The 23,920-nt window shown below is 38.9% G+C and overlaps 1 protein-coding gene across 1 annotated transcript; it reads left to right on the top strand.

Annotated features, from left to right (window-relative positions):
* Positions 1–12,021: 12,021 nt before the first annotated feature.
* On the top strand, positions 12,022–13,949 carry LOC718749 (tripartite motif-containing protein 43B). The gene is made up of 2 exons (XM_015115519.3): positions 12,022–12,152; positions 13,262–13,949. Exons 1-2 carry the CDS (start codon positions 12,077–12,079, stop codon positions 13,741–13,743), a joined length of 558 nt encoding a protein of 185 aa, XP_014971005.3. The 5' UTR covers positions 12,022–12,076; the 3' UTR covers positions 13,744–13,949.
* The last annotated feature ends 9,971 nt before the right edge of the window (positions 13,950–23,920 follow it).

Here is a 23,920-nt window from a genome sequence, read left to right on the forward strand (position 1 = left end):
ATGATAAGTGAAACCCAGAATACCTGTTAGCAGCTCCCATAAACAGATAAGACAATCAAATGAAACATAATTTCAATAAAATGCTATGGGTTTCTGAATCAAATTCACAAGGCATTTCTACAAATACAAAAATTGATGTGGCTACACATACGTAAATGCACACACACACACACACACAAACACACACTTCTCTTTCTCTGTATCCTGTGTTAACACCCTGTGTCCTTTGATACAGGGGAAAGAAGTCACACAAGAAAAGCAAGATGAAGACATGTCTCTTCATTAGATTTCAAAGTTTTGGTTGAGAAATTCAACATTCAGCTGAATTTACTTAGTGAGAAATTACTATTATTATGTCCAACGCACTGCTTAGGTGTTTCAGGAATTGTTAACATCATATAGAGACACAGACGTAATCTTTACTATCATTTGGAGAAAACGAACCAAATATAGAGAAATTCAAGGAAGAAAAAGCTGTGTGTCCTTAACAAACCATGATTCAAATGATGAGGCATTTTTCAGGGAGAGAAAACATCACTTTTCTTTTAAAGATAGAAAAGCAGCTTCATGGAATATGCCGTGTTTGAAGTCTGCTTAAATTTTCGTACTCATTGCTGACTTTTTACCCACATAAAAAAATTGGAAAGAATTGTTAAGCATAAGAAAACAATTCTGCCAATATTTATCTGAAGATAACACAATTATTATACTAATTGATTAACTCCCTTTAAGTTGTTCCTATATTTGTTAAATGAAATTAATCAAATTATATTTACAATTTTACATCCTTTCTACTTACTTCATATTTTGTTATAAATATCTTCTTATATTGTATTTTTGATAATCTTTTTTTTTTTTTTTTTTGAGACAGAATCTCACTATGTAGCTCAGGCTGGAGTGCAGTGGCGGGACCTTAGCTCCCTTCAACCTCTGCCTCTAGAGCTTAAGCCATTCTCTTATCTCAGCCTCCTGAGTAGCTGGGATTACAGGTGCCTGCCACTGCACCCAGCTAGTTTTTAATTTTTGTTTGTTTATTTGTTTATTTATTGTATTTTTTAGTAGAGATGGGGTTTCGCCATGCTTGCTAGACCGGTTTCAAACTCCTGACCTCGGGTGATCTGCCCACCTCGGCCTCCCAAAGTGCTGGGATTACAGGCATGAGTCACCGTGCCAGGCCTCTAATGAATCAATTCTAATGATTATAAAATGTTCAAATTGGTGAATATCAACTTATTTAATATGTCTGTCTCTTAGGAATAGGTTATTTTGAAATACTTGCTATTATTTTACAACTCAAATCTTTTTCAAAGCACTCTTTCTTTTCCAAAATTGAGACTTTTTCTTAAGAAATAATTCAAGAAATGAAAATACTACAATAAAGTACAGAATTTGTGACAGCTCTTGCACACTTTAGCAATACATAACTATCACTTTCAGAAAGGTTAATATAATTCACAATATTATCAGAAAAACCTGGGTACCAAGCCTGGGTATCATGCTTCAGTGTACCAACTAGAGCAATGGGCACTACCAAGGTACAAATTATTATGCTACTGTGAGCAGCAGAACGATAGCAAAAGGGTTCCATCTAATCATTTCAACATGGAAGCAAACTTTTCATTGGGATTTATTGCTAATATCAACATATTCAGCTAAAATATTTTTCGTTTCCTGGGGAATGATATAAAATATTAATAGGTATGAGAAAATACACTACCACTATGGAATGCAATAATTATTGCATGAGATAAACACAGGGTTTCACAGAAAGATAAAGTCTTTGAGTGTTCACAAAGAGATTCTCAGATTATCTGAATGATAAAAAAAAAATTTAATAAACTTAGAGTTGACCCTTGAACAACTTGGTGGTTGGAGTGCCACGATCCCATGAAGTCAGAAATCAGCATGTAACGTTTGACTTCCTCAAAACTTTGGTATCAATAGCCTTCTGTTGACTAGAAGCCTTACTGATAATGTTAACAGTTGATTAATGCATAATTTATATGTTATATGTATACTGTATTTTTACAATAAGGATAGCTAAAGGAAAGAAAATGTTATCAAGAAAATCAAAAGAAAAATATATTTACTATTCATTAATGCAACAGTGAATACAATTAGTAGAAGCGTATCATTATAAAGGTTTTCATCTTCATCATCTTAATATTGAGTAAGCTGACAAGGAGGAGAAAAAGGAGGGGTTTCTGTCTCAGGGGTGGCAAAAACAGAAGAAACTCCAATTATAAGTGACTCACATAGTTCCAACCAGTGTTATTCAAGGATCAAGAGTATATGTAAGTCTAAAGTTTTAAAACTATATTCTCTTTCGTTTTCTAAATAAAATTAAACTACATTACAAAAAAAAAAAAAAAAAAAGGAAATTCCTGAGAATTTCAGGCAGGTAAACTGGGGAGGAGGGGTTGGCAACTATATACACAATCCATCATAGTATTGGAATTCCATAGAGTTCACGTATGCGATTTACAGATATATCATGAGAGAGGCAGTGCTTAGAGATGTAGCAGAAAATAGGGTAGTTCAAGATGGGGCCTAAATGCATGGCTGAAGAATTTGTATTGATTATTTATTGATTCAAACATAAAATGAATACTGCTAAGAGAAAAGATGAAATGAAAGTACATATGCATTCTGAAAGGAGTACAGATTTCCTGATGGAAAAGTAAAAACAAACAATGTATTTTTTTTTTGAAAGGAGTCTCACTCTGTCGCCCAGGCTGGAGTGCAGTGGCGTGATCCCGGCTCACTGCAAGCTCCGCCTCCCGGGTACACGCCATTCTCCTGCCTCAGCTTCCTGAGTAGCTGAGACTACAGGCGCCCCACACCCTGACTGGCTAATTTTTTGTATTTTTTTTTTAGTAGAGACGGGGTTTCACCATGTTAGCCAGGATGGTCTCGATCTCCTGACCTTGCAATCTGCCCGCCTGAGTCTCCCAAAGTGCTGGGATTACAGGCATGAACCATCGTGCCTGGACAAAAACAAATGCTATTAAAGAGTCTTCTAAGCACTAAGAAAGAAATCCAGTGGCTCTTTGTGAACACTTCTAAGTACTAAGAAATAAATCAAATAGCTCTGTCTGAAAGACAGAGAGAGAGATCATCAGCTTAATTATTCGTAAGTCATCCTGATTATTTAAAGGTGGTATCTTTAAGGATATTACTTACTTTTTTCTTCAATATATCAAGTGCCTACTGTGTCTTAATAAGCATTCTAAGCCAATGCAGAAATGAAAAAAGGAGACAGATTTTCTTGCACCTAAAGAGCTAGTGAGGTTGTAGGGTGAGAAACACAAGTCAACAAGTCAAAATATAACATTCAAAAAGTGAAGCTGGCACAGTGACTCTGGCATGTAATACCAGCACTTCAGGATTCTGAAGCAGTAGGATCATTTGTGCTTAGGAGTTAGTTAGAGACCAGCCTCAGCAACAAAGTGAGAGCCCATCTCTAAGAAAAGATAAATAAAATTAGCTGGGTGTTTTGGCAAGTTCTGTGGTCTCCAATACCGGTTTAGGTGAAAGGATTGCTTGAACCTGGGAAGTCAAGGCTGCAGTGAGCTGATATTTCACCACACTTAGGCCTGGGTGATAGAGCAAGACCCCGTCTAGAAAAAAACAAAAAAACAAACAAACAAAAAAATTTTTTTAATAAATTGGCACATTGTGATAAGTGCTTTAGGGAAAAATACAGCAGGAAAGGAAAAGAAAGAAAGTAGCATAGACAAAACTGAACTTTTAATATCTTATTCAGAAAAGATATAATATAGAATACCTGTCGGCAGATACCGAAGGGATACTAGAAACTAAAGCAGGTGGCTATTTCATGTATTTTGGCTTTTTCCTAGCTTTTTAGGAAGTGATAACTACATTAAAAATATCTAAATCCAAACTGATTATTTCTCCACACCATATTTGTCCCCATTGTCTATTATGAAGCTTCTGATATGAAGGAGAAGGAATGAGAATAGAGAAAATTTAAGCCAGGCCTCAAGGCTGAGAGTAACTTATTTATGATCAGTAAAGTCTCATTATATGTATGGCAATTTAAACATGGTAGGTGAGTTTTATTCTGTGTGAAATGAATCAAAATCTTACTCTTAATACTGCAAGTAAATATGACAAGTGTATATGGAGACCAGAGACAAGTGCTCTGCTGCCTTTGGCACAGAACACAAGCAACACTTTTAAGTTTCATTTCTTGTTTCTGAATATAAGAGGAGGGGAGAATGTCTGTCTATTGACTTTGACAGTGCCCTCCTGCAAATACTCATCCCTCATTTCCCTTGTCTTAGAATTCTCTTGACCTGCCCCTCCTTCATTTGATTGGCTCTGTGTACTTATGTTAGAATGAGAAGATCTGGGGGAACTATGGCTTCTAAACATGTACACTAGACTCTACCCATATGCAGTCCTGTGACCTTATAAACCTGCTCAACTGAATTTTCCTCCCTTGGAAACTCTCTTCCCACTGAGTTTCTCTCCTCTGCTCCTAGAACCAAATGGCATCTCCTGTCCTATCCCTGGATGGTTTAACCCAGGAAAACTCCTGGATGCCAGAAGAGTCAGACAAAGAAACAGGAGCCTTGTGGGTCCTGAGATTCTCAAAGATATAAAGGGGACATCCTGAAATCTAGAGTTTCTTCCTTGCCTTTTCCCTCCCTTACAGCTTCTGCTGCTCCTGAGAGCTTTACTCTATCTCTCATCCAGCTCAGACTGTTGCTGGACCTGATAGTTTTTGCATAGCCAAGGTGGTTCTAGAAGAACTCTTGTCTGCATGAGGTCTGAGCTGCTTTTCTGCAATCTGAAGCATGGTTTTCCACGACTACATGAAGATCTGGAGCCACTGGTAACTAGGCAGAGAATGTTCTCATGTGTCCAAATGGCATGTCACTCCTCTCCATAAGCAGTGGAATAAACGCATTCAGATGAAGCCCTGTCATCATTACTTTGTCAAGTAGAAATACATTTCTATTTGTAGCAGGACGAGCCGCAGACAAAACTCCTCAGACACCGGATTAAAGAAGGAAGAGGTTTTTTATTTGGTCGGGAGCATCGGCAGACTCGCGTCTTAAGAGCCGAGCTCCTCGAGAAAGAAATACTTGGCCTTTTTAAAGGCTTACAACTTTAAGGGGTCCACATGAAAGGGTCGTGATAAATCGAGCAAGCGTGGGAAACGTGACTGGGGGCTACATGCCTCAGCTAACACAAAGTTTTACAATGCTTTTTTCATACAGTGTCTGGAATTTACAGATAACACAAGTAGTTTAGGCCAGGGGTTGATGTTATTATTATTACTTTGTTTAACTCCTAGGGCCGCGTGGTGGTGCCAAGGTTGTCTGGCTATTTATCTTACTTTTGTTTCTTTCTCACTTTCCTCCTGTCTTGTGAACTAGGCAAGGTAGGGGGAGGAGGGCAGCAGGAGTAGTAGTGGTCTCCTTCCTTAAATTTACCTTGGAGCAACATGTCCTACACTATCTTGGCCCAGGGACGTCCCTGAGATGGAGCTTTCTAGACTTTCACTCCATTACCCCTTGAGTTGAGTTGGGCAGTGCCAGGTAATATAGGAGGGAATCCTCCATCCTGTGGTTGTTGAGAGACCCTTGGAAGGCTTCATCCGGAGCATGAGGAGCAGGAGAAATATCCCTTCTGGAATGGAGGCCAACGGTGTTCTTAGATTAAATTTTTACGTTACAATAAAAAATCAATTGGCTGGGTGTGGTGGCTCACGCCTGTAATCCCAGCACTTTTGTAGGCTGAGGCGGGCGGATCACTTGAGGTCAGGAGTTCCAGACGCATCTGGCAAACATGGTGAAACCCCCTCTCGACTAAAACTGAAAAAACAAACAAACAAACAAACAAACAAAAAATTAGCCAGTAACAGAGCCAGAATCCTTTCAAAATATATATATATAAATAAAAATAAAATTTCTATTTTGAAGAAACTTAATCATCTATGTTAATACCCACCTACGCCCTGTGAAATGCAATCAATTGGAAGAAAGGGGTGTGGTCTTCAGAGATTCATAAAAGGATACTTCAGGAGCCAAGCTCATTCTTCTCCAGAGCCCACAGAGCAACTTTGCAACTGGCCTTGGAGACTTCCAAAAGCTACCGACTCTGCACTGTGAGACTCTCATCCCTGAGTGGAATCCATCATATTCGACAGCAAGCTTTGGTGAGAACATAGATACATTTCTGAGGTAAGTACACAAATTCCAGAGTAGGAGCTACTATTAGCTTACAAACCAAAACAAAATTTGGGGACTTTATCTGCAAACTTAGATTATTTTTAATGCAATGATCTCATTTTCTGAGTTTTAAAAATGGTTCCATTTCTTTTTTAAAATTATATTAAACATAATCCATAGGTTTATGGATTAAACGTGGGCCACCATGTTCAGCTATTTATCTATTTTAATTAATTAATTAATTAATCTATTTTGAGATGGAATCATGCTCTATTGCCAGGCTGGAGTGCAGTGGCGCCATCTCGGCTCACTGCAACCTCTGCCTTCCAGGTTCAAATGATTCTTCAGCCTCAGCCTCCAGAGTAGCTGGGACTCTAGGCGCCTGCCACCACGCCCATCTAATTTTTGTATTTTTTTTAGTAGAGACGGGGTTTCTTTATGTTGGCCAGGATGGTCTCGATCTCTTGATCTTGTGATCTGCCCACCTCTGCCTTCTAAAGTGCTAGGGTTACAGGCGTGAGCGACGGCGCTGGGCCTATTTTTTAAAATTTATATAAGTATTTTTAGAGACAGAATGATCTAGACATTTTGCTTTGTCGCCAGTCTAGAGCTCCTGAGCTCAAAAAACCTGCCTGACTTGGCCTCCCAAAATTCTGGGATTACAGGCTGGAGTCACTTTGCCTGGCCTAGGTTTTTATTTTTATTTTAGCAAAACATACATTCATTTAAAACGCTGAGTTATTGTCTAGTGCCAATGTTTTATTGTTATTATTTTCTTTTTGGAGACGGAGTCTTGCTCTGTCGCCCAGGCTGGAGTGCTGTGGCGCCACCTTGGCTCACTGCAAGCTCCGCCTCCCGGGTTCACGCCATTCTCCCTCCTCAGCCTCCTGAGTAGCTGGGACTACAGCTACTGGTGCCCGCTACCACTCCTGGCTAATTTTTTGTATTTTTTAGAAGAGACAGGATTTCACCATGTGAGCCTGGATGGTCTCCATCTCCTGATCTCGTGATCTACCCGCCTCGGCCGTCTCGGCCTCCCAAAGTGCTCGGAATACAGGCGTGAGCCACCGTGCCGGGCCTCTAGCGCCTATTATTATTGCATGATACTTACTGTTTTTCTGACTGTGTGAAAGAATAATGATAATGCTTCAATTATCATTATCTTTCTGTAAATTTAATTATCTGTCTTTTAAGGATGTTGTAATATTAACCAGTATATCCCCAAATTAACAGACAGTGCAGGAACAGTAAACATGCCAGAAAGTTTTTGTTGATTGAATTAACATAGCAGCCTAGAAGAACAATGATTCTTAGCTTTAGATTGGAGAGGTACCTTACCTTGATTTGACTGTTTTACCTTGGAGAGTAAAGGCTAGCTTTTTCTGATTTGGAGAAAGGTGTGAGTTCTGCTCTAACATTTTCAAGCAGGGTCCTTCTGGAAAAGTCATTATAGATGGTTGTTGTAGTTAAAGAAAATAATGAGAGTAGAAGAGCTTAGTGAGCTTTCCTTCTCTAAACCAATCACTGGCAATTAAGAGTGTTACTGATTTTCAGATTATTCAGACTCACCTCTTGAGAGTATAGGTTAATGAAACCCTTGAACCCTAAGCAATTTGGTGGACACTAACACCTCAGAAAATCTGACATTCTTCTATGCAAGAAAGTAGAGTTTGGAAAGCTGGACATGTGTCGATTGGAGAACAGTTGTTTTTTCTAGAGGTTGATGTCTCTTTGTGCCTTAGTTTTCCATTTTTCCTATTTCTGTCATTGCAAATTAAAGCCTATACTTCTCTAGAAAAAAAGGATATTATTCAATCACAACCTGATTCAAACTTTGCTTGGATCTTTGTCTCTTCAGGGTAGGAGAATAAATTCTTGTGGTTTTCTTTCCTTAGGAAAATGGACTCAGACTTCTCACATGCCTTCCAGAAGGAACTCATCTGTGTCATCTGTTCGAACTACCTGGTAGACCCTGTCACCATCTGCTGTGGGCACAGCTTCTGTAGGCCCTGTCTCTGCATTTCCTGGGAAGAAGCCCAAAGTCCTGCCAACTGCCCTGCATGCCGCGAACCATCACGGAAACAGGACTTCAAAACCAATATTCTTCTGAAGAATTTAGTGACCATCGCGAGAAAAGCCAGTCTCTGGCAATTCCTGAGCTCTGAGAAACAAATATGTGGGACCCATAGGGAAACAAAGAAGATGTTCTGTGACGTGGAAAAGAGTCTGCTCTGTTTGCTGTGCTCCAACTCTCAGGAGCACGGGGCTCACAATCACTATCCCATTGAAGGGGCCGCTGAGGAACACCGGGTAAGAGATAGCTCTGCAATCACCTGAAAGCTGGAGGGTGGCAGAGTTAAAGAGATTAGAAGGACGATGAGAATCATCATGGTGATTACTCTCTTCTTTACTGAGTGCCAGGTGCTGTTCTTGGTATCAATTATGACATTTGGATAAAACGTGCAACTCTACGTTCCTTCATGGAGCTTGCACCCAAAAAGAGACTGATTAAGTAAATGTTCTTATTATTGACTCTACAGTTCAATGCTAAAGGCATTGAAAAGCAACCAAAACTACAAGTGCAAAGAAACGTATTTTTGAAATATATTTATATTACTGGACAAACGAGTATGGGGATAGCACACTAGAAAATCAGGGGGCTAGCATAGTGGGTTCTGAAGCAGGATGTTTCACTGAATTTAGCCAGGTTACAGGAAATCTTGACTCTTCAGTTTTCTAAACTGTTCTATATTCTGAAACCTCAGAACTGAAAATATCAATTGAGGATGAGCAGTGAAAAAATTGTTTTTTTCCCTTCTCTCTAATGTATTTATAGATTACATCCCTTGCCTGCGTATATCATTCAGAGTGTGGAATCTATGGTATTTGACTTTCTGTTTTTTAACCTCATAATTCTTTTGCAGGAGAAGCTCTTAGAGCAAATGAGGATTTTATGGAAAAAGATTCAAGAAAATCAGAGAAATCTAAATGAGGAGAGAAGAACAGCCCTCCTCTGGAGGGTAAGTATGAGACCGTGAGTCCTCACAACCAGCTTGAGATAAGCATGCTGACAACATTTATATTAGCAACTTGAGTTGAAATTCTCATATGCCAGATTTTGTCCTGTGTTTATTCATAGGCTGGAAAACAACCAGACTCTTCAATATAATGCTTGTTCAGGTTTTTTGGAAATGTTCTTCAGATAAGTAAAAAATAAATATAAATTCTGAAGGGCAAGTATGTGCTTAAAATTAATAAATATTTCAGGCAGAGTTTTCTGAATAAGTTGAATTATATAATATTAATTACATAGTACATAATTGAGAAATAAAGTTATTTAATGTTGAATATGATGTTGGCCAGGGGGAAGAAATCAGATAGGAACAGTCATTTTAAGAAATGTGCCTGTGCTGGTGAAGTCTGATAGCAAAGGACCCAGATGATGCCAGTTCATGTAGGAGAAAATGTAACATGATGAAAAGCTGAGGAGAAGGGGTAAAAAATGACTGGGGGAGTGAGAGAATAACTATGTCAATATTGAGAGGAGAGACACAATGGAATGGAGATTCATGTTCTTAGAATGGCAGGGCAATACAGAGCCTATGGCTTTTGACAGAAGAAAGATAGGAGACAGAAAAGAGGTAGTCGGTTTGAGAGATGGGGGTTAAATTTTTTACTAAGATCCTTTTTGTGTGATGGCTTCTGATTCTGATTATAATATACTAAAATCATTTCTACTGACAGTGATTCTTTAGTCTGTGAAGTACAGAGATTTGAAACAACAAACTAATTGAGTAACAAAGATTATATATATTATCCATGACAATTTGACAATCAATCATAAATTTTACTTGTTTTCTAATGGTATTTCAGATTTAAGAGGACATATATTTAAACATTTAAATCTGAAGGGCTAATTTGCAGGTGTTTGGGAATTGATGAATTACTTAAATTTGGAAGGAAGGTCTTGTTTAACTCATCAGACTGTTTGTAAATGATGGAAAATAAAAGAAGGAATGAGGAGGATGAATTTGTGGGTTCTGTGAGGTGGAAGTAGGCCTGGGTATGTAACCTACAAAATCCATGTCCCTACAGGGCGATGTGGTTTTACGGGCACAGATGATCAGGAATGAGTATAGGAAGCTGCATCCAGTTCTCCATACGGAAGAAAAACAACATCTAGAGAGACTGAACAAGGAGTACCAAGAGATTTTTCAGCAACTCCAGAGAAGTTGGGTCAACATGGATCAAAAGAGTAAACACTTGAAAGAAATGTATCAGGAACTAATGAAAATGTGTCATAAACCAGATGTGGAGCTGCTCCAGGTAAGAATGGAGGATGCCCCTTGAGATACTTTGTATTAGCTGCCCTTTACATCTTTGCCTTCCATTGGGTACCCAAGACATTATTTCTTCTTCTCCCACATTGATGGTGAGAGCCATATAGAGATAAACGATAACTGCTAACCTAATCTTCGAAATAAACCTTTATGAAATTGTGCAACTAGATTTCCATAGAACATTTTCTACCACAAGCTTCCTCCTCCAGCACATTTCATTAAAACTGTGGAAGAAAAAATTTCATGTGAAAATTCTACTTTTGTCTCCAGTGGATAATCCATAGAAATTATGGAAAAACTAACATTTCCTTCTTCCTCCTTTTGGGAAGTCCTAGGTTTGAAATGCTCTTAATTTCAGCCATATTAACCTTTGGGGGCTAGCCCTGAAAAAGACTACATTGTAGACAGCTGCAGCAATGCGCAGTCACTACTCACACCTTTCTCTCTCATGCAAATTTAGGGTCCTGAATTTATCAGAAATTGATTCTGTCAATAGGTCTTACTGGTATAATTGCTAGAGATGAGAACACATTTTAAAAGAGTTGCAGTGATAGTATATGGCAATTCTAAAGTTTTCAAAGCTAAAGACCAGATAGGCAGAATAACAACTTTTTTGTTTGTGTGTTTGGAGAAAGAGTCTTCTTCTGTCACCCAGACTGAAGTCAGTGGCCCAATCTCAGTTCACTGCAACTTCTGCCTCCTTGGTTCAAGTAATTCTCCTGCTTCAGCCTCCCGAGTAGCTGGAACTACAGGCATGCACCACCACATCCAGCTAATTTGTTTGTATTTTTAGTAGAGATGGGTTTTTGCTATGTTGTCCAGGCTAGTCTGGAAATCCTGACCTCAGGTGATCCACCCACCTTGGCCTCCCAAAGTGCTGGGATTACAGGTGTGAGCCACCTCACCCAACAAGAATAACAACTTTCTAAAGAAGTCATTTTTTCTTTCTCTCTCCCTCTCTACAGGATTTGGGAGACATCGTGGCAAGGTATGTCTTTGGTCATCAGTGCAAGCTGGAGCACAAGGCATGCTATGAAAACATCAAGCTGTTTCCAACAAAATGAAAACATAATTTACTAACACCATAATGTGCCAGTGTGATGGTGTGTGTATGCGCGTGTACTCATGTGTTTGTGTGGTGTGTTGAATGTTACCTATGCCTTTTATCAGACATTAACCTTTTCTTAGTTTCCCAAGTGACTCAGGGGGTTATGTTTTGAATAGTTCAATGCAGAAGTTGCTAGAATACAATTGCCTGTTTTTAGGATTCAGAATCCTAATTAGAGATAAACTATTTGGTGGCAGATAGGGAGAGAGGCATTTATCTTTCAGTGGCAGTAGGTTAGAAATGGAGTGAATAGTTAGAAAGATTCCCTAAGAGCCACAAACCCATCCTAGGATTGTGAAGGTACATTACCATATCAGAAGTGGATTTGAATGAAGCATTTTCTGTTGGAATCTATTAAACACAGACATGGGAAACTTAACCAACTCAACCAACTTCCTTCCAGGAGTGAGTCTGTGCTGCTGCACATGCCGCAGCCTGTCAATCCAGAGCTCACTGTAGGGCCCATCACTGGACTGGTGGACAGGCTCAACCGCTTCCGAGGTGAGTGTCGCCCTCTTGGTGGGATCAACATGCAATGCCTTCATTTATGGTTTTCTATGGGCAGCTTTACCAGTGTAATCATCTTTCATCTAGAAGAAGTGAATAGTCTGTGAATAGGTATTTCTATTTATAGTTTCACTATCATCAAACTGACCAGAATAAATAAAATCTGGTGAAATGTAATAGGAATCAGCCACATAACAAATTTCTTAGAAAAATAAAACATGCAGAAGGGCTCTTTAGGACTTTAGGAAGCATTCCCTGATACAATTTCATGTATACAATTATTACATGAAATATACAGAACTAAATTAATTTAGGACATTTCAATTTCAAATTTAGTGCAGTTAACAACTGATTTGAGTGACAGTGTTTTTTAAAATACATTTCAGGTGAAGTTTCACAGCATTTATAATTTTAGTCACGTTTTTAATCAACAAAAGCATACATGAGTATCTTATATAACAGCGCAAAAACAGAATCTGTGAAGCATAGAAACGTGATTTAGTGGTTGATGAGGCCTTAGATAGAACTCCAGGATAGATGATGATAAATCTAGCAGACGAAAGAAGCCTGTGTCTGAATCTGACATGAAAGTCAGATAATTCTTGCAAGGAATCTGCACTTTTCAGAAGGCAGATTCAGATTTTCTCTTTAAGTATGAATTTGCTAGCTTCAGTGACAGATTATAATATTTCTGGCAAAATGGTAACTTTTTATTTGGGTCTAGGAATGCTCCCCACCTCATCTCCCGTCCCCAGCCTCCTGCTCTGCCCTGACAGAGAAGAGGCAATGGAGGTTAATTTTATTGCTATGGACTTGGCTGCAGGGCAAGAGCTTCCAGTTTTTCAGTTGTTACGAAAGGTCGCTCAACTAGACATAGACATGACCTTCCTCCCCTTTATACTTTTTGAGTTTATAGAAATTGTGATCATTGTAGTTTAGCTAATTACTTGTACAGATATACTAACACCCTTTGATTCCAACATTTTTCCAGACAGAAGTTTCTTTCTAATCTTGACCTGTGTTTTCTAGTGAGAGTCTCTTTCTTATCTGAACATGAGAATTGATAAACTACTTTTCACTTGAACATTCTCTTTTTTCTACAGTGGAAATTGCCTTCACTTGGGAAGTCACCAATCACAATATCAGGCTGTTTGGGGATGTGAGAAGATTGATGTTTAGACGTGGATCTTTGAATTCTGACAGATCTGACTATTTTGCTGCATGGGGAACCTGGGTCTTCTCCTCTGGGAAACACTACTGGGAGCTGGATGTGGACAGCTCTTGGGACTGGGCTCTGGGAGTCTGTAAGGACTCCTGGATGAGGAAGAATAGCACAATGGTTACATCTAAGGACATATTTCTTCTTTTGTGCGTGAAGGTGGATAATCGTTTCAGTCTCTTGACCACCTCCCCATTGTTTCCTCACTATGTAGAGAAACCTCTGGGCCGGGTTGGTGTGTTTCTTGATTTTGAAGGTGGAAGTGTGAGTTTTTTGAATGTCACCAGGAGTTCCCTCATATGGAGTTACCCGGCTGGCTCCTTAAATTTTCCTGTCAGGCCTTTCTTTTCCACTGGCCACAGATGATCAGGATTAAGAACCCTGACTGTTTGGTAACTCCATATACAAGGGATCCCTTCACTGTTGATACAAAGAAATCATACTGTTCAGGCTTTTATCTATGTTAGTGTCACTTCATTTTGTTGCTATTAAATAGAAAATATGTAAAATGCAAAACCTTTTTGTACATTTTCTTACAATTAAAATAATCTCCTATGGCCAATTTCCTAAAATATGTATTGTGATTTTCAAGTGTTTGTGAATTTATTGGATGCAATTCTGGAAATATGTGGGTGTATGTTTCCAACTTAATGATCTCATGCAGGAGCTAAATTTGCACATCACGGACAGACAGGATTTTGTACAATGCACTTTAAGTGTGAAAGTTCCCTCCTATTAATACAGTAAATTCTATACCTCATCACTTTAGGGGGAAAGATGTACTTTACACAGAAGTTTTCACTGAATCTTTGGGCTAGAATAGGAACTTAACAGTCATACATCCTATGGAGACAAAATACATTCTGAGAAATGCATTATTAGGCGATTTTATCATTGTGTGAACATCAGAACACACTACAAAAACCTACATAGAATATCCACCTACAGACATAGGCTAATGGTACAGCTTATTGCTTCTCTGAGAAGTTGCTAGCAATGTCTGAGCAAGAACCAAAAGAGTTTAACCCACATGGAATTCTGGAGCTATTTATTAAAGCAAACAGCATCACCCAGGGAAAAATAGACAGATGAGCAGACTGTCTGTATTAAATGTGTTAATACTTCCAATTCACACAGACTGAATCCTCATTGATAATCTAGAGACCTGAGACATAACCATTACCTCATGTTACAGTGGAAACATATTAGTATCAGGGAAAAAAAACACAACTAACTAAATTAAACCAAATCAAAAAACAAAACAAACATAACCCAGTTCTGATGAAAACCCAGTTTATAGTGAGTCCATTGAGTCTGTCTGCCCACCAAATGGTCATTTTCATGATCACTGATTAAATAATGGAAACAAACATTCTACTTCCAGTCCAGCAGATGATCCTGGCTGATGTCTGGGGTTCTTTGGTTGGGGCTGTTACCTAGAATATATTCAAACGGCCTCTCCAGGTAGTCGCTTGGCCTTGCTCACAGCATGGTAGATAATTTTCCACAGTGAAGATTCCCATAGAGTCAGGAGAAGTCTATACTACCATTATGCTACAGAGTAAAACATCAGCTGCAGTCACAACCCTACACAAAGTAAAGGAACTAGAACACACACAGCAGTAGCAGTCTTGAAGTTACATCACAGAAAGACAATGGGGGACTGAATATATATTTTAGCACTTTTTAGAGAGAATGGGGGAGGAATATAACCTACTACACCTACTCTTCCTAAGAAGTGGACCTTGAGGATCTATATCCAGAGACTCAGGGTCCTGTAAAACATGAGATCCAACGAGCCCCTTACAGAAACACCATTCAAGTTCCAGATTCCTGTAAAGGGGCAATCAACAATTAACCACGTTAATATTCTTTTGGAAATTTTCTTCAAGATTTGGTATCAACTGGACAATCATTATGAACACAACACAGCAAAATCACTGAGGTAGATGCACACGATACTGGAGTAGAGGGGTGGAAGGGGTGGTCCATCTCCTTCAAGATGACCACGTACAGACACAGTAATTCTAGGACAGTGAGATAAAGAAGGTCAGTGAATCCTTGTCAGGAACCCCCTTCTGATGTCTATATGTGGCTGCAAGCTATTCATGTAAGCCTTTAGAATACCTTGTGCTTCCCAAGATTTCTTGATATTAAGAGCCACTGTCTGGGGTTCCTAATACATAGAATACTTTCAGCATAGAGGGTGACAAAGTCTTTCCCTCAAAAGCCAGAAGTTCAGAAACCTGTAGCCGAGTCATCCACTGGACCTTACCAGTAAGTGTGGACTGAAGAGAGAGACATTGGTTTTAAACTCAGATAAAAGCTGTTCCATTGTAGACTCTCATACTCAAAAGGGAAGGTGAGGCTAGGTCCTGTGACTCTTCATTCTTCCAGACTGTGGAAGTTTTTGATGCTGACTCAGAGATATGTTCTCTGTTTACTAAAATCTAATGTCTATTAACATTCTGCTGCAAAAGAGATAGGCCGCGTCCTGTCACAGGCCTCTCACCCTGTGCCCATATGTTCCACTCCTCTGGCCCTTACTGAACCATGATGCCTGCCAGAATCACTCTGAAATTCTTCTGTGCCTCTGTCAGTCTTCTGGCCCAGTTCTCAGAACACAGGTCCCTGTCTATCCGCTTTCCAATGATCTGCCCTTGCCCTTCAAATTCACAACATAAGAAAAGTTGGTCATTAAAATATCCCAGAATGGGAAATAGGGGTTGCCTGTTTTGTCTGAGACCAGTAATGCAGATGCAGGACCCGAAAGGAGAAGGAGAAAGCAAAAGTTGATGCCTTTGAAACTGCTCAGTCACACCCTTATGACATCTAAAAGGGTAAAAGGTATTTGGGGTTAACTAATGGCAACAGAAAGAGGACAGTCAAGTTCAGGCATATATGGAGAAAGAGAGTTTCTATCAGTGTCTAACACAAAGTAAAACTCTCTTTCTTTACCGGAATGCACCCATAAATGTGTCAGAAAAGTAAAGTTTGGTGAGGAAAAGCAAAGTTGTAGAGAACAAGGGATACTGATAAAGAAGACAAGAAGCAACATTTCCTGCACATGTCAAAATAATTCTTGAGTCCTTACATTTCCTGGAATTGGCATGAGGTTTCCACTGTGTATTTTCCACTGTGAAAAAGTCAGGCGAGAGTAATATGGTATCATGGTTAAGAGCGATGTCTTGAAGCTAAATTGCCTGGGTTTGACTCCCAAACTCACTGCTCATAATCCTCATTCCCAGAGCTCATACCCAGAGCAAAGTGCCTTTCTCAATGCCTTATGTGTGGGTGTGGGATATACATTTTTTGTTCGCATTGTCTTAAATACATTTCAAAAGTTTTTTGTTTTGTGTTTTGAATATTATTTAATTAAACATATTTTCTTCATTGTTTTTCTTTAGTGCATGTATTTGCAGGGAAACTATAAAAGAGAGGGGAGGGAATACATTTTTCTAATGATATTTAAAAGAACTAGTAACAATTGAAATTAATTTTAATAACACTTTCTAACCCAATATATCCAAAATGTTTTCAACATAATAAACATGACAAATATTAGTGAGATATTTTATATTCTTTTTTTGAGACAGAGTCTGGCTTTGTCACCCAGGCTGGAGTGTAGTGACCAGATCCTGTCTAGCTGCAGTGTCAACCTCCCGGGCTATAGCAATCTTCCCACCTCAGCCTCCCCAGTACCTGGGACTACAGGTTCATGCCACCATGCTCCACTAATTTTTATTGTTTTGGAGAGACGAGGTTTTGCAATGTTACCTATGCTTGTCTCAAACTCCTTTCCTGTGTCCACCTCTCAATGCGCTGGGATGACAGGCTTGAACAATAATGTTTATACATTTTAGGAAGAAATTCCTAAGCCTACTTCAGTTTTAAAAAGAAGGGTAGATTAGAATTTACTTTCTTTAAACTCAATCGTTTCTAAAACTCTAAATTAGATTCAAGTATTAAATGCCCCAGGAAGACAATTTTAGAAGACAAGTTTTCAAAGTGAGCCAGGCTAGACGCTTTATAATTGAGCATTCACTGGATATATCTTGGCATCCTGATGGCCAATACTGAGGGTGTCTATTTTTTTAAATAATGTGAAAGACAGAACCTTGTTCCATATACACTGTGTAGAATTTCCAGAGTTAGAAACTATTCTTAAAACCCTTCCCTACGTTCTTTTTATGTATGTATTTTTTGAAAAATTAAACTATACATGGATACACTCTTTTTTTTTTTTCTCTTTTCTTTTTTTATTTCTTTATTATTATTATACTTTAAGTTCTAGGGTACATATGCATAACATGCAGGTTTGTTACATATGTATACTTGTGCCATGTTGGTGTGCAGCACCCATCAACTCGTCATTTACATCAGGTATAACTCCCAATGCAATCCCTCCCCCCTCCCCCCTCCCCATGATAGGCCCCGGTGTGTGATGTTCCTCTTCCCGGGTCCAAGTGATCTCATTGTTCAGTTCCCACCTATGAGTGAGAACATGCGGTGTTTGGTTTTCTGTTCTTGCGATAGTTTGCTGAGAATGATGGTTTCCAGCTGCATCCATGTCCCTACAAAGGACACAAACTCATCCTTTTTGATGGCTGCATAGTATTCCATGGTGTATATGTGCCACATTTTCTTAATCCAGTCTGTCAATGATGGACATTTGGGATGGTTCCAAGCCTTTGCTATTGTGAATAGCGCCGCAATAAACATACATGTGCATGTGTCTTTATAGCAGCATGATTTATAATCCTTTAATAGAAGATTAGGTTTCTTCAGTTTCAAAGGCAAAACCTAGTCCTTTGGATTGGCTCTATTTAATTTTATAATTGCTTTATCAATTAAAATTAAAAAATAACTTCAACAAATACATTCCAATGATAGATGAGTAAATCAGATGTCTGATGTCATTATACAATGTTACTTTTTTTTTTTTTCTTTTGACATGGAGTCTGGCTCTTTCACCCAGGCTGGAGTGAAGTGGCAGGATCTTGGCTCACTGTAACCTCCACCCCCGGGGTTCAAGCAAATCTCCTGCTGGGATTACAGGTGCCTGCCACCATGCCCAGCTAATTTTTTTATTTTGAGAAGAGGGGGGGTTTCTCCATGCTTGCCAGGCTGGTCTTGAACTCCTGATCTCAGGTAATTCGCCAACCTCGGCCTCCCAAAGTGCTGGGATTATAGGTGTGAGCCACCACAGTGGCCTGATGTTACCTTTATGAGTCCACATAAAGCGACTTTATAATTACTTTTTAATAACTCTTTATTAAATCCTAACATATGTGAACAACAATTTTGTTTTCTACTTTTATATACAATACTATATTTTCCATGATTTTTAAAGAGTAGAAGACTTTTTTTTTTTTTGGAAATGTTGTCTCGCTCTCTTGCGCAGGCTGAATTGCAGTGGCACAATCTGGGTTCACTTCATCCTCTGCCTCCCAGGTTCAGGAGATTCTCCTGCCACAGCCTCCTGGGTAGCTGGGACTACAGGTCAGTGCAACTATGCCAGCCTAATTTTTGTATTTTTATTAGTTACAGGGTTTTGCCATGTTGGTCAGACGTGTCTCCAACTCCTGACCTCAAGGGATCTGTCCACCTCAACTTCCCCAAGTGTTGAGGTTAAGTCACCACGCCCAGCCTGGATTGGTTTTTAAGAACTTGATTTATACTTGCTTTGTTTTAAAGAATAGTTTTTTGTGTTTTTAAACTTTTTAAAGTTAAAAATACTTCACAAGAAACTGGTGAACTTAAATGACATTGAAGATAATTTACTGTTACTTAACGGCGGGGTGATCTTTGGGGACTGGTTTATGGGTATAAAATTGAAAAATTAATTTGTAACCTGAGATTAGTATTCTGGCTCTATCTCAAGTGACTTAGAGAAATTCTCAAATCACCAAATACAATAAATAAATGAATATAAAAGTATAGTGGCTCATTCACTTCTCTAAAGCATTTTCTAAACTCCCAGAATTATGAAAACCACGGAAGATTCAAATATTTTGCTGAACTGGATCAGAATGGGAGGTATCTACTTAGCCTATGGGTGCTTTCAACTTTGACTCAGCAAATTATTGGTATTCACTTTCTCCGGGGCCTACTCCTCACACCCTCCTAACCCATTCTTGCTCAATATTCTCCTTAACTCTGCATCTAGGCTTGCTATCATATTACCAACGAAATAATAATTGATTTGGATGTATTTACGTAATACAACGTTCTTAAGTAACTAATAACATTTATTAGCATTAATTGGTCCCCTTCTATGTACGAAGCACTGTTGTACTTGCTGACACCTACAATATTTTTCACATACTTTAAAATACATCAGCATACACAGTGTGAAATCATTTTTGTGTGTGCTTGTTATTTAGGCCACAATATAAAGTACGTACTGCTAGAATTCTAATAAAAACGTACAGCACAGGAATGGTGAGATAGCATTTAAATCGGGAAAGTTCAGCTTGACAGTGTACTATTACCAGTGCATCCTGTTAGCCTAACAACTTTCAACATCATCAGTAGCACATCAGTAACAAGATCTTAACTGGGACGAGGAATGTTAGAAATGGGTACTTTCATTTTATAAATAATCTCTGAAAAAGATAGTCTTCTTAAGCACAAATGTCATTAATTATGGTATGCTCAGTCTTTTTCAATTTTTTACTTTCAAACAATATTCTCAAATATATTTAGAAAAAGGTTTTTAAGGCATACTATTTCTTTTTTTTTTTTTTTTTTTTTTTTTGAGACGGAGTCTTGCTCTGTCACCCAGGCTGGAGTGCAGTGGCCGGATCTCAGCTCACTGCAAGCTCCGCCTCCCGGGTTTACGCCATTCTCCTGCCTCAGCCTCCCGAGTAGCTGGGACTACAGGCGCCCGCCACCGCGCCCGGCTAGTTTTTTGTATTTTTTTTTTAGTAGAGACGGGGTTTCACCGTTTTAGCCAGGATGGTCTCGATCTCCTGACCTCGTGATCCGCCCGCCTCGGCCTCCCAAAGTGCTGGGATTACAGGCTTGAGCCACCGCGCCCGGCCCAAGGCATACTATTTCATTAATGCTCATCATTTGGAAAAAAAAAAAACCCAATTCTAATACATGAACATGAATTTATGTTTATTTTTTAACTGTGGATTATCATGGTATTTAATCAATTTGTTATAAAAATTTTTTGAAAATAATAATTGATATAATGAGAATTTTCATCAAAATTTGAAGAGATCTAACTAATATGCATAATGAATTTGAGTTGGAAAAAAAATGCATAATACAAGTGAAAACAAAAATGCAAATTCCATTCCTACTTAGAGAAGAAAAAAATGAAATACCATACAGGTTGAGCACCACTAATCAAAAAATCTAAAACTCCAAAATACTCCAAAATCTCAAATGTTTTGAGCTCTGAAATGTCACCGAAAGTGAAATATCCCACACATGACCTCATGTGAGCAGTTACGGTCAAAACTGTTCTCAGTGGACCAAAGTCTCTCCCAGCCCCTTCAGTTGTAATATATCTTTCTGTGTCCACCCAGATGTCCCCAAGGAAGGGCACTCACAAAAGGAAATAAAACGGCATGTGTACACCCACTTTGCTTCATGAATAAAATTATTTAAAATATTGTCTAAAATTATCTTCAGCCTATCTGAATAAGGTGTACATGAAACATAAATTTTGTGTTTACACTTGGGTTGATACACAAGATATCTTATTATGCATATGCAAATATTCCGTAATCCACAAATATCCAAAACCTGAAATTCTTCTGCTCTAACATTGTGAGTAACAGTCAACTTGTATTACATGGTTTTATAATGCATTTATTTGAAAATGTGACTGAAATCTGTGAATGAAATTTTACAAACATCATTTTTAGCCAAATATTAACATTTTGTATAGCAGAAGGGGATACACTGGGTTTATTTCTCCACAGCATCCAAGTAGAATGTGACAGGGTTAAGGAGGAAAGATTTCTATATGTAGTACTCATGATCCTTTGGGCTTAGGGTAGGTAAAAGCACAAGACATGCTAACCTTACATTCTGCCCTGTTCCTTGGAAATTTAATAAACAACCCTTACTCTTGTTTATAAACAACAATGGATTCCAGGCCGGGCGCGGTGGCTCAAGCCTGTAATCCCAGCACTTTGGGAGGCCGAGACGGGCGGATCACGAGGTCAGGAGTTCGAGACCATCCTGGCTAACACGGTGAAACCCGGTCTCTACTAAAAAATACAAAAAACTAGCCGGGCGAGGTGGTGGGCGCCTGTAGTCCCGGCTACTCGGGAGGCTGAGGCAGGAGAATGGCGTAAAAACCCGGGAGGCGGAGCTTGCAGTGAGCTGAGATCCGGCCACTGCACTCCACCCTGGGCGACATAGCGAGACTCTGTCTCAAAAAAAAAAAAAAAAAAAAAAAAAAGAAACAATGGATTCCAGTGAAGGGTAATGGCTAAGTCCATGAGCCCCATTAGAACTGGCAGGGGTCAGGAAAGAATGTGAAAACTCTACTCCACAGTACTCATTTTTCTATACTATGCTGGAAAGATGACTGGAAAACAAATTTGGCAATGTAATGTCTGAGAATAGGATACTCAGCCAGATATGGGAAGAATAAAAGACAAGAATCTTGTGTCTACTGCATCTAGAGAAGAAAATATTCTGTTAACTCTTTGCCATGAAAATACTTTGAGGCTGGGAACAGTGGGTCACACGTGTAATCCCAGTGCCTTGGAAGGTTGAAGCAGGAGGATTGTTTGAGTCCAGGAGTTTGAGACCAGATGGAACAGCCTGAGAAGACAATATCTCCACAAACAATTTAAAAACTGACCTGGAGTGGGGGTACCTGCCTGTATTCAGAGCTACTCAGGAGGCCGAGGTTGATGATCGCTTAGGCTAGGTGGTTGACACTGCAGTAATTACGATCCAGCAACTGCACTATAGTCTGGGTGACAGAGTGAGACTCTCTCTCTAAGAAAAGAAAAAAAGAATAGAAAAAGAAAAAACATGACTGAAATCTACCCCCTACGCTGCTGTGTGTAATTGCTGCATCCATTATTTTCTTAAGGAAGAAAATCTATTTGATTCTGATTTTTATAGGCTACTGATAATGTAGCAATATTCAAGAACTCAATGTTTCATTCATCAGAGAAAGAAACTTCAGAATGTAGACTGAACCTCACCTGAACACACAAGCACAGAAGAAATCATATGTGTTTCTGTGGCTCTAGGTGAGACAATACCTTGAGAGATTTGAGGATTTCTGGAGTTGAGGACATGAGATTGATTCCTGAATCCATCCCGTACAGGAAATAGGACCATAAAAAGATTGCTTACGGCCAGGGGCGGTGGTTCACGCCTGTAATCCCAGCACTTTGGGAGGCCGAGGCGGGCAGATCATGAAGTCAGGAGATCGAGACCATCCTGGCTAACACGGTGAAAACCCGTCTCTACTAAAAATACAAAAAATTAGCCGGGTGTGGTGGCGGGCACTTGCAGTCCCAGCTACTGAGGAGGGTGAGGCAGGAGAATGTAGTGAACCCAGGAGGAGGAGCTTGCAGTGAGCAGAGATCTCGCCACTGCACTCCACTCTGGGCAACAGAGCAAGACTCAGTGTCCAAAAAAAAAAAAAAAAAAAAAGGGAAGACTGCTTACCTTTTATGTGCTCCTATGTAAACTTGGGACATATTGCATATTTTCGGTGGATTAGGAACAATGTGTGCATAGAGACAGCACAATATCTAGTACATCAGCCCATGTACCACATTGTCCCCTTCCTTTTTCTAACATATTTCTCTCCACTCTAGTAGATAAGAGGTTTCAACAGAAAATGACTGGGGTTTGTAGAAAAATAGACAATAAACGGGTAAAACAATTGAGAAGCAATTAAAAAAAAAGGGGGGGTTAAAGAAAAGATAGCCCTGGATATTCAGAGTCCAGAAAGAAAAATGTAACTTGTTGGAAAATTACTAAATTTTGTTAACATTGGAAAATATATGCAGAATTCTCTCCATGTGAGCAAATAAAACAAACAAAATGTCAAAGGAGTTATATTTACTCGGTTTTAAATGGTATTTATCATAGAATGGCATTTTTATAAAAACTTTAAAATTTCCAGAATTAAATAAAGTCAGATTTCTACATATGTTAAGGAAGCAGAAATAGATCACCAAATTTCATACAAAGATTTTGCAATAAGTTTTAGAACTCAGATGAAAAAAACACTCTATTACCAGATTCTGAAAAATAGATTTGTAATTCAACAGAAAACTTTGTGGTAGACGTAGGTTTCAGATGCCAGAATGAAAACAGTCTTATGTACAAAAAACTATCTTTTTTATTAAAAGGAGAAGCACTGGAAAATGAAGAAGTATTCCAAATTCGCTGGAGTGTCCATTATTTACATCATGGATTGTTCCTGCCTATACCCATCTCTACTCTCTCTTCTGGATTGGTTAGGACTTTTGGAACCTACAAAATGCCAATCTAAAGGGAATTACTTTCTTGTGTTTGTTTCATGGTCTGAGACTCAAGTAGGAAA

Source organism: Macaca mulatta, chromosome 14 (assembly GCF_049350105.2).
Source record: "Macaca mulatta isolate MMU2019108-1 chromosome 14, T2T-MMU8v2.0, whole genome shotgun sequence".
Classification (NCBI taxonomy): domain Eukaryota; kingdom Metazoa; phylum Chordata; class Mammalia; order Primates; family Cercopithecidae; genus Macaca; species Macaca mulatta.